Source organism: Ischnura elegans, chromosome 1 (genome assembly GCF_921293095.1).
Source record: "Ischnura elegans chromosome 1, ioIscEleg1.1, whole genome shotgun sequence".
Classification (NCBI taxonomy): Eukaryota; Metazoa; Arthropoda; class Insecta; order Odonata; family Coenagrionidae; genus Ischnura; species Ischnura elegans.
Genome location: NC_060246.1, coordinates 52,963,744 through 52,975,892, shown reverse-complemented (window position 1 = coordinate 52,975,892; position 12,149 = coordinate 52,963,744). Strand labels below are relative to the sequence as shown.

Below are 12,149 nucleotides of genomic sequence, written 5' to 3'. Positions count from 1 at the left end.
GTGTCTTATGAATAGGATGAATCGGATTTAAATATATATCCTCTGACGGAAATATTATGCTATAAAATTGTGCAGTCTAAACGAGTGTATCTGCGATGTAATTAGGACGTTGCCGAAATGTTGTCAAAAGCCTAGCTGCATCCTGCATTACCTGCAACCTTGCGCAACCCTTTTGCAACGTTTCCACAACTCATTGGGTCGTGCCCTTACCAGCGGAATCTTATGTAATGGATATGTACGGCAGTATCTTGCTATTAAACTGCTACTAGAGCACCTCAAAATCCTCATAGGATATGTCGGACCAATATCTATGCAGAATTTTATTTTTCAGAGTTACGATCTTCTTTGAACTTCCATTAATCTGGGCCAAATTCCATCTCTTTCGGACAATAAATGTAATGTTAGGGCATAACATTATTTAAATGAAGTAATTACATTTTATTAATTTATAATAGTAGAAATATTGAAATTTTCCTCATATTTATCTGTGAAGCCTAAAAATTTGTAAAAAAATGTCCCTTACCTCATTTTTGAAATTCAATCTTCCCTCCATCGCGGTGGTGCGTTTGGTGAAAACAAGCGAGCGCGATATGGCGAAAGTTTAATACACAAAGGTGTTTGTGAATTAGTGAACCAGATTTATTGGTGACTTGAGCTTTTCCCCTTGATCAAGTACATCAGTCATTCATTTGATTGAGGGGGCATTGTTGAACTTTTAAATTTCTGAATATTTAACTATTCTTTCATTTTATTGATGACTGCGGTCATATGACTGACTGTTCCATTGAGAACTTCGATGGTAGTTCCTGAAGCAGTCGCAGGTGTTCCGGGGCTTTCCTTGGTTTCATTGAGCTAGGCCGTTTCTATCCGTGTGAATTCGCCATGGCTGTTGAGATTTTGGATCAGCACCATTTAGCCATTAGTGCAATAGTTACTGTATCAATGCAGTTAATATTTTTTACTATAGCGGCAACGTTCCAGTTTGACAAGGTAACAGACTTCGCTGGAGGTACGAACTTCATTATTCTCGCACTTTTGACCTTCTTTCTTGCTCAGGTAACTATTGCACGCAAAGTTATTTTATAATGTGAAATTTTCCAATGGAAAAATCCTGTTATTTTTCATGCGGAAAGTATGTCATGACTGCATTTTTAATTTTCAGACTTACGATAGTCGACAGCTGATGGTCACAGTTTTCATTTGCATGTGGGGAGTACGTTTATCGGGCTATCTCTTGTACCGCATTCTGAAAATAGGGAGAGATGCTCGTTTTGACGACAAACGTAGTAATATAATAAGGTTTGCCATCTTTTGGACGTTTCAGGTACATGTATTCGAGATTACCACCTTAAAATATCATTTGGAAAATAAATATGTGTATGTAGGAGTGTAGCACCTATGTATTAATGTGGTTCGCTTATGTATCTTTTAGGCTGTATGGGTATTTGTTGTGAGTCTTCCAGTAATATTCATCAATTCACCTAGCAATGCCATACCTCCGGCACCTAAAACCATGACCACCCTAGATTCAGCTGGTACTGGCCTTTTTATCATTGGACTCCTCGCTGAAACGTATGCGGACTTGCAGAAGTTTTCTTTTCGGCAAGACCCAGCCAACAAAGGAAAGTGGTGTAACGACGGTAAGAAGTATGTCTTAAATTATGGTTGGATGGAAAAGTGATAATTTTTTGTTTCTATTTATTGAACTTTCTCTGCAGATGTAAATTAGACTAGTTCTGCGTGTGAGTGATGTATAACATGACATTTTTCAAGACCATAGCCAGTGGCTGGGTGATGATGGGGATTTTAACTCCTCCTGGAGTTTGTTCATAGGGCATAGTCTTTTAGTGAATTTCCTCCTAAAGGATCCCTCCCCCCTAATGCACTACCCTTTTTATGGCCTATGAAAATTTTTCTAGCCGCAGCCTGTATTTTCTTTTGTAAGTCGAAATATCTGAAAGACATTGCTCTCAAATTTGCCAAATTGCTTATGCTACCTAGCTTTTTTCTTGTTTATTGTTAATGTATAAGGTTGATTGTGCCTTATTTTATCGTTAATTATGCATTTATGTTCCAGGTCTCTGGAGACTATCAAGGCATCCAAATTACTTCGGGGAAGTGTTGTTGTGGTGGGGTATATTTATAATATCAGCCAATGTTCTCAAGGGACTTCAATGGCTTGCTGTTTTATCCCCTATATTTACAACCCTTATCATACTTTTTCTTTCTGGAATACCATTGCTTGAAAAAACAGCTGATGAGAAATATCGAGAGTAAGTATAATTTTTTTAACACCTCAAATGTTACTTTACTTTTTACCTATAGTTATTTATTGACTCATTAAATACTTTTGCAGTAATCCAGAATATCGCTATTACAAGGCATCTACATCGCCTCTTCTTCCAATACCTCCAGCAATTTATGTGGAAGTTCCAAGGTTCCTGAAGTTCATTCTTTGCTGTGAGTTTCCTCTGTACAATTATTTAGATCAGACAGTTGTCACAACTGAGCAAGGTCCAATATGTACCCAGCCATCATCATAGTCTACTCATGAAATTGTCTGTGGAAATGTGTTATATGTGAAAAAATTGCTTCCATTGGAGGGTATGTGTAGAATTTCAGTCATTCCTGCCTGGCACAATCTCATGGCTGATACTTGAGCACTCAAGAAGTCTTTCATGTCAACTGTAAACATGCTATACTAGGCATAACAGCTATAAGAAATTTAACCAACATAATGCACCTCACTTTTACCTCACTGCATAGATTTTGTCCAAAATTTAGGAACAATCGAAGTTATATCTCGAAAGGGGCTGGAACCCCCAGGAAACCTATCATTAGACAATTGGTGGTTTTATTTTATTCAATTGTGTAAAAATACATAGTTATGTGTCAGAATTTGGTATTAGAATGTTGTGTTATGTTTTGGGATAGCATGTTATCAAAACATTGTAATGTGATAATATTAATGTACTCAAGAATGGATATTTGAAAATTGTTACTAACTCTTGGAAGTGTGTTCTTACAGCTGTCAGCATTGTTAGCTGGAACTTTATTGAAAAGTGATCTTCTCTTCATACTTATGTCGTTACGTATGAATTATTCTTAAAGCCTTACGTAGGGCTAGTAAGTAGGTCAGCCATATCACTCCCATGAGGTCACCCTGTAATTTTTCGAATCATATTAATGAATTTAAACGTCTTGTCATTGACTCCAAGGTCTAAATTAATGAGAGTAATGAGAGAATACAGTGCTTCTTTATTTTTTTCTCAGTTTTGTTGGTCCTGAATTACATTAATCACTGTTAGGAAATCATCTGACTCTGACAGGTACTAGAAAACAATTGTCAAGTAATGCTTGTGATTTTCATAACAGAAGTGACTCTATAGTTGGAAAAAGTCTTTTATTTGACATAAATTGACTTTCTCAGAGCATTGGCATGCTTTCTTCTTATGCCAGGTTTACATAGAACAGAATGGGCAGAATAGGGATGAATAGAAAAAGTTAATTTAAGGGGTATATTTATAATACCAGCCTCTGCCATTGAGGGACTTCAGTGGCTTGCTGTTTTATCCCATATTTACAACTCTCATCTTTCTATATGGAATACCATTGTTTGAAAAAACGGCTGATGATAATGGCCATTATGTAATAGTCTGCCCCTTAACTTAAACAGCTCTCTCCACCAGTGCTGGATCCAGGGTAGGGATAAGGGGGTCAAGATGGGGGTCTTGAGGGGTAACCTCCCAGCAGTAGTGGGGGTTCGAAAAAAAATACCATGTTATTTGTAAATTGGATACCCAAGGGGGGAGGGCCTAGCCCCCCTCTAGCTTGTCTCTGAACCTGCCACTGGTCTCCACAATCTTGTGATTTCATAGATGCCTCTCTTCTTGTCCATTTTTTGCCCATTTCCCTGAAATGTGAACTCGGAATAAGCATTCATATCTGTACTCTTGTCTGGTATGTTCTCCCAACTCTCATTTTCCTAATCATTAGTTGAACTATGAGTTTGGATTTTGTCCACAAGAGAATTTGAAGTATAGATTTTTTCTTTGGCACTTGGATCATTTTTTCATTCTTCAGGACCTTGAAAACGGAGGCAACTCGGGTACATTTTTATCTCATGTATTTTGGTCTGCCCTTTGCTTTAAATTGTTTTTTCTAATTTAGAGTTGTTTGCAAGTGCTAGTGAGGCTCTTCTTTGGTCTCAACCTGTTGAAACTGTAATTGAGAGTTTTTCTTCAGGATCGCAGGTTATCATACTAAATGGGTGAATGCTCAGAGAGAACATGCAAGGGCTTCAATCTCTTAGAGTCAATTGGTCATGTAATCAACTTTTATCTATATCTGTTAGTAATCCTGCTTTTAAAATTTACAATGGACTTCCCAATTTTGCATAAATAGGTATGTAGAATCATTGTAAACACGTTCATTCCTGATAATACTCTTATTTTAACTATAAAAAATATTGATGTGTCTGAATTGGGTAGCATTATGGTCTGGCATTGCATTATTTGAGGACTCTTCATCAGTGTAGATTTCTTTAATAACAAATTCTGACAATTTTTTGTGTGATTCATCCTAAATCTTTTGTGTCGTCCTTACATTTTTGTTAGGATCTGCATTAATTTCAACATTCTAAGCGTATTCTAATAAGTTTTTGACGTTAACTTATGACTCAAGTTAACTTAAGCTCCTGAAACTTCTGACAACATCTGTCTAATTTGAGTGCTAAAATTAGTGCAAATTTGTTTGAAAATCAGTTAGCTTTTAGCATTTCTTCACTTCAATATTTTTATAATATTTAGATGAAATTGAGGATTGTTTTCATTTTCTGCAGTAATATTAGTTTTCGTAGTCAGAAATAAACACTCATTATCTAATCGTTATGCCTTATCATTGACATACCTATTGGTGGCTCAATCCACCTGAGATGCTGTGATCTGTGTCTTGTAGAACCTGGAATCATAGACTTATCAATCCCAATATTATAGATGTATTGTTTAAAATACTATGATTATGAGCCAAAATGTGAAATTACTGATTGTGAATGCAATTATATTGAAAACAATTCCCAATTTGCAAATGCATTGAATGAGACTAAAATGTTGTTACTAAAGAATCCCTCTAAGAATTGCTTCTTTTTCTTGTCAAATTTTCTGATAATAGAACTGAATATTTAACTGAAAATTTTAGAGGCGTAAATCATCTTGCGTTCAGGTTACGGTTAACCATAGTGTCTAAGAGGTCAGTGCTTGCCTACTCTCTGTGTTTTTCGCAATGAAGTCCTGATTCACCTTGAAATCACCTCTCTGTTAGACCAAAGAAAGCTGATGCACTAGGTGAATAATAGTTTTTATGATGCCACACAAACTTTTATTTTAATATTTCAAGTGTCAATGTAATGCATGTAGTGGGGAATAATAAATATAGGGTAATTTTTTGACTGCAGAATGTTTCATGTAACAACTCCACAAAGGTTTTCCTACCGAGCTCACAAATTTAAAAATAATATTTGGGGGTTACATTTTTAATTTATTGTTATAACATGTGAAATTGAGTTATGGGCTTCAAATTGTAATCTTCCACTCAGAGTCTTAGCATAATAATCATAAATTGATGTATGTACTAGGAATTGAAGTTGTTTTCTGTCTTTGAAAACTTGATCCAGATTCTCAATAATTTATTGATGAATCACTACAAGGCCAACAATTATGGCTATTAGTACCTGCCAAAGACATATCTTGGATCATTTTCTTCTAAGGCTAAGTTAACTTGCAGTTTACAGCAACCACTATGCATTGATAAAAATATTTTCGTAATTTTTGATTGCTTTCATGGTGATTTATGATCTCATGTGCATTAGTAGTTGCTGAAAGCTGCAGGATGTCATTATTTTTTGAACTTTAGAATTTAATAGAATATTAAAGTGTTCAGCAATTAAATGATTCTTCGATTTGGGCTGACTGCAGCATATTACTAAAGCCATGTACTTATGTAACTACTCTCTCTCATGGGAGAATAGCACATGTATGTAACCACTGCATAAACATTGAAACAAAAAAAAGCCATGTTATTACCAAAGAGGAAAGGAATTTAATGTTAATGGACTAAAGGATTCCTTTGTGTTTGAAATCTCTTAAATGGTTGGTATGTTTATGAATGGTCTTCTCAAGACTCAAAGGGGCAAGTTTTAGAGTTAAGATTAGTAACCTTGTTAAGAATCAGTCCGTTCCATGTTGGCCAAAGGCCTTCTGCTCAATGTTGAAGGTAGTCTTTTGCCATCGTCATTTTTGAGAAATGATTTGAATTTAAGGTCTGGTGGAGAAGTCACTACTACTAATAGGTGAACTTTGCATGTAAAGAAACTTATGGGATATAACCAAGTTTTTTTCTCCTATCTTTATGGCTTGTATGGATGGACTACGTAGGCTTTTACATATATGTTCTGGTCATTCAATCTTAACATTATTTAAAAAAAAATCATGAGTTAATTATTTTAATTATTAAAAATTAGGGTGCATATGTTTTCTCTCCTGCAAATACTACTTATAGGTGGAATTACTCTCTTCTACTTCGTCCTAAAGTTTTCTTCCCTAATGAAAAACCTTTGTTTGAGACTGTTACTCATTCCACTTGCATAATATTTGATGCAATGAAGCTATATGATTTTTAAGAATATTAAGAAAGAAATATTGTGCATCAATCTATCTTGGAAACAGAGGGCATCTCTTTGTTGTGTTTTGATGTCATTCAGTGAGATGACCTTCTACTATTTTTAATGTTCATCATATGGCGTATTCTTAATCCTAAATTGTTTAGTCTACTTATGTTTGGAATTCTCATTGGACCCGTGATTGCATTTTGTGCAAAATATTGCTGCTCGTTAGCAGAGATGGGAAGTATCTAAATAAAAGGAAAATACTTAACTATAACGATCAATTTTATGTGTATGTATTTTCAGTTGTAACTGATGCCTTTAAATATTACTCCATTACTTGTTATGTACTTACAATTTTATGAATGTAGGCTTCACTTTCTCTGTTTGAATCTAACATCAAGTTCATGATCCTTTTCTGCGGATACTCATCTATAGCCTCTGTTTTTACTAGTTCACGGTTTAAATACATTCAACAGTTCAGTGATGCACCAGAGAAGAATGTTAGATAAGTGTGTTTAATTACATGTTAATATTGAATACGCTGTGTGATAGTGACTAGGTACGAATCTTCCCTGGTATATGAAGCTCACACTACCGATTTAAACTTATGATATTGAAATTAATCTCACATTATTTCAGTATCTACCCGTAATTATTTTTATAACCTAGGGCAATTTTAACTCTAATTTAAATCTGCATTGTTGCCTTATTTCATCATCTTAAAGCCAAGTTGTGTGAGGGACAATCACTTATGAGATAATTTGCCCTGGTGTCGCGAGCTTATGTTATTCCCTTTTTTCAAGCATTTTTGTATTACCTTTAACGTTGTTTTGGAAATGATTAAAAATATAGAATTTGTCCTGTGTTGAAATCATTCACAGTTTATGTTCAGAGGTGACTGAATTTAATTTCCATGAATTGGTAGCAATAGTTTCTTCTGGAATGAATTTTATTTCATAAACATTAAGTAAATCATATAAAATCAATACTTTTTGTAGCTTCACATTTATAGTGGTTGTTTGAAATTGTGGGTTACTATGGTATCCTGCATGATTCTTAGAATTACTTTTAAGAGTGTGACAGCGGCATTGTACCTGTGTTCAAATCATAATTTGCAGTAAAATTCTGGGCAGTAGATTTTCGTCTTAACTTTCTGTAAAATTTTAAGAAAAGCATTTTCTGTTTCAAACAGTTGTGAAAGTTGAAATGGTGCATGTTGCTAATTTCAAATTTATAGAAATGACTGTATATGAGCAATTGCTTTTTTGGTGCTCTTCCCATCTCTGCTTGTTTGGCAGTTGTGCTTGTATTAGAAGAGGCCACATAAGTACTGCATCTTAGCAACTGTTAGGTTAATCAGATAGATTGGACAGAACTACTGAAATCACTGTTAAAGTTATAACATCAATGATTTTTATTGTGGACCTCTACGTTTACAGTGAAATGTTATCACTGGTGTCTTCTGGAGTCTCTTTTTCCATAAAGGAAAGGAGAACATCAGTGTCATTTCTCTTTCATGATAGGAAGTTTTTTCATTTAATTGTGAATAACAGCTTTTCCAAACTTAGTCTTGTTACATAACTTGGCATACAAACAAAATTTTCTAGCCTTTAAAATTAATTTTTATTTTGAAATTAATAGTAGATTAAATGAATTTGTGAGAAAAATGGACACCCTTATTATAATCACTTAAAAAATGGTACAGTAGTTATTAGTTTGGAAAATATTTGAGTAGTTTAATGGTTTGTAAAGGTATTCTCTTATAGGAATGCATCCTGAAATGTTCACCATTGACTAGCGTTACTTAAAAATGTAGCTACCTGCTATTCCATCCTATGACATGCACAATTGGGCTGCTGCTTATAGGATGGTCCTTACCATCTTCTGAGGACCAGCTAAAGCCTTTTGGAGATCGTATTCATTTATGACGAAATATTTGAGGGAAATCACTGTGGAACTTAATGGGTGTGTGCCATTTCCTAGTCTCAGTACTGCTGACAACTTTGTATGAAAATATGAGGGTTAAGTTACGAGCCAGTATTCATAACTAATGATTATAAAATGTAAAAATTCACTCATAAGGTGCCAAAATGCTCTACTATGAATGCTTTGCTCTTCCGCATTCATGATAAAGTGAAAGTAAGGGCTGAAGTAAATGAGATGATTGCCCCTTCAATTTTGTTGGTGGTGCCCTTTTCCATCCAATGTGAAAGCAGTAAATTAAAATATCAACTTAAAATCCCTCCAGTAACAAGCTCAAATATTGAAGAAAACTTTGCATGCTGACCTAAAGTATTATTTTTGATTCTCCAGTATACTAAGCTTTCCAAAAATGATTAACTCGGGAACTTCATTTTCATTGGATATGATTTATTCTATCATTTCCTCCCAAATTTCATGGATTGCTACATTTAATTGGGATGAGGTGTTAAACAGATGTTGACCTATTATTTTTCATAGATTTATGCATGGCTTTAATTGTTGATTGATCCAGTGTATAATAGAATCAATAAAAAATCAAATTTTCAAATTTATTTGAAGATAATGCTTTTACTCTGGAAGAAAATATGAAAAAATGTTCTTAAAGATGTTCTGTCTGTATGTTTCCTACATAGGTATGGTCTTATGCAATTAAAATCATATTTTTTGTTTGTGGTAATGATTGTTAATTCATTGTTTACTCTGATGAATGTAGAAATTGTTAGTGTATCAATTTAATACATAATAAGTATTCTATTGACAGAAGTCATATCATGCAGTTTTAGCAATATGCAGAAGTTCTTCAAATAAAAGGGTGGCATATGTATCAGGGGTAGGACTTGAGTTTAGTCTGGCTTAAATGGTAGCTCTTTATAGCAATAAAGAAGTTGAAAATATTGCTAATTATGTAACTGTGGATATATTTGCCAGGGAATGTATGTAGGTTAATGGGAATGCCTTGTTGGACAGACGTGAACATATATTCACACTTTATTGTCATAAGTATGTATTTCAAAGTCACTATCCTCATTGCTCCATAATTTCATGTCAATTTCTGTGGAGAGTATTTTTTATTCATGTATTTTTGCTGTTGAAAATGATTTTCAGGTTTCATAAATTGCTGTAAATAAAGGGGTGAGCTGTGAAATAGCTAGAGTCAGGATAAATGGTTCTTGTGTGACCATATTTTTAAAATGGGGAATGAATTGATGAGGTGATTGTGTTTATAAATTGCACTTACTTGTGGAATATATTTTGTATGCATTTTGGCTTGAATATTATTTGCACAAGCGTGATTTGAATGTAGAAATTCCATGAGAATGCAATGAATGTGGTTTCTTTATGGCTAATGACTGAGAGAGTACAATTTTCAGCTTTACAGATGTCATTCGTTATGAATTTTTTTTCATATCTACCCAAATGAACTTGGTAAGATTTTGATCAGTTTATCTATCATCTTCCATTGTACAAGTCAATTTTACTAGTCAATGTTTTCTGGAAACATCATAGCACAGTGACTGTGCCTATCGGTGGCTGTATGTTTGCCATATTCATTCAGGTTGGCACTTCTTCGTCTATCACTGTTTTCGTATATTTGTGCATATATTGTTCAGCTCAAGAACCGATGCAAGTAGATAATCTATCTGCATTTTTATAGGTATGTCATAGTTTATTTTTTGTAGAAAGAAATTCTCACTCATGTTTGTGATTTGGAGCAGTTCAATCTGTTTTGTGTATGTATTTATGTAATTTCTATGTGATTCCTGAGACCTAAAACCTCAACTTAAAGCTTTCTGTTGTCTATTTTTTCAGTGGAATATTTTTTTGTTCATTTCTTTAATCCAAGTCTAGTGTGATATGATATAGTCAGCCATATTGGTCAGTATTCTAAAAAACTTTTATCTAAAGTAGCTCTTAGGTTGAAAATAATATTTTCCGGTAAAATTGTTGGCTGCAGAATACAGGATTAATGAAAATGGACTGTATTTGTCCTTACTTGTATAAAATTATTCCATAGTTTTCATTAACTTAATGTCATGTCAATTTATCAATATGATGTTAAATACCAATCTTGTATGGCAACAGTTATGGTTAACCTGTTTTATGGTATAATATCTTTAGTATTTGTGATTTAATGGAATAATCTTGTATGTAATAATATAGGAGATCAAAGCAGAAATAGACGTAGCTAACTGTGGCTACTGTTGAATTCGCTCTAGTGCAGCATGGTGGCTGCAACTGGGACTTGGGTCTATGCATAATATTATGTCATTGTCATTCAGCACCTGTTAATGGCTATTTAATTCAAAGGAAAACAATTTATAGTCTTTTAGTTGATGGCGAGCAATGATTTTTAGTGTGTCTTGGAGTATGTACACCAATAGAAGGAAGTGTTACGTATGTTTATGTACTGTAATTATGGCCTCTTTGTCAATTGAATAACTTTCAAATGTTCCTATTTCTATTGACATTTAAAGATATATAGGATCATCTACATATTATATATAATCAAGACTTACCCAAATTATGCGAGAGTGGTTGGATTTTTGGTAGTATTGGTTTGAGAGTAATTTTTATTAGATATGGGTATTCATATTAGATCTTCCAACTATGTATATGTATGATTTTTGCTAATTCTTTGAAAAGCCTATCATGTATAACCAAAAGAATAAAGGTTGTTACATGATTGATCTAAAATATTATTTGACAGTTACATCATCCTATCCTTGCTATTTCCAACTTAAGTGTGATGTATTCCGCTTTGTTATCCCTCCTCCTCAAATTGGGGATTTTTCACACTTTATTTTAGTGCTAATCAAATTGTATTGAATTTTTTGCTCCACAATTACTGAGGATACATATATGTTAAGCTATCATGAGCAAATCCCATAGAGATTATCTTTTCTCTGCTAGTTGTTTTTACCTTGGTTTTAAGGAATTGTTCCAATTATAATTCTGTTCTATCAAGCTGTTCATTTTTATTTAGGTACAATAATGGAATTAGTTCCTTTTTATACACTTTGTTTAATGATATTAAAACAGAGAGCTGCAGCTATTCAACAATGTATGCTATTTTATAGCATGCTGAAGTGAATATACTCATAAGTGCAGTTATGTTGGGTTTTGAACTGCCTGATTGGGTCTCGTTCAGGCTGGCATTCAAGTTCAATTTTTTTTTCTTTTGAGTACTGAATGCAGTGGCATAAGCTGGCTTCATATTTGATTCTGGCTGTGCGTCAGATGACTTCTGATTGACTGCTATGGATAATACTGTGTAAGGGCGTGGTTACACAATACAAGTTGCTGACCTGACAGTAGACAGCTACTGGACCTGGGTACTCGCATGATGGTAGCTCGACTTGCCTCGCCCAGTCATACAAGTTCGAGCTGCTCAAGTTAAAGTAGACAGTTACTGCACGTGTGCACTCGCATTGTTTTAGTGGCGTTTCAAACCCAATTTGGTGCGAATGTGTTCAATCGAGGCTTTAATGAAATCTCTGTCCTTATA

The 12,149-nt window shown here is 34.2% G+C and overlaps 1 protein-coding gene across 1 annotated transcript; it reads left to right on the top strand.

Annotated features, from left to right (window-relative positions):
• Positions 1-599: 599 nt before the first annotated feature.
• Positions 600-11,329, top strand: LOC124160600. The gene is made up of 5 exons (XM_046536486.1): positions 600-1,056; positions 1,163-1,324; positions 1,433-1,640; positions 2,078-2,273; positions 2,357-11,329. Exons 1-5 carry the CDS (start codon positions 883-885, stop codon positions 2,541-2,543), a joined length of 927 nt encoding a protein of 308 aa, XP_046392442.1. The 5' UTR covers positions 600-882; the 3' UTR covers positions 2,544-11,329.
• The last annotated feature ends 820 nt before the right edge of the window (positions 11,330-12,149 follow it).

Excerpts from the sequence above, each read along its gene's own strand:
- LOC124160600 (XM_046536486.1), top strand. The coding sequence starts at position 883 with ATGGCTGTTGAGATTTTGGATCAGCACCATTTAGCCATTAGTGCAATA. Across the intron at positions 1,325-1,432 it reads CCATCTTTTGGACGTTTCAG|GCTGTATGGGTATTTGTTGT; the intron begins GTACATGTATTC and ends TGTATCTTTTAG. Across the intron at positions 1,641-2,077 it reads AGGAAAGTGGTGTAACGACG|GTCTCTGGAGACTATCAAGG; the intron begins GTAAGAAGTATG and ends TTTATGTTCCAG.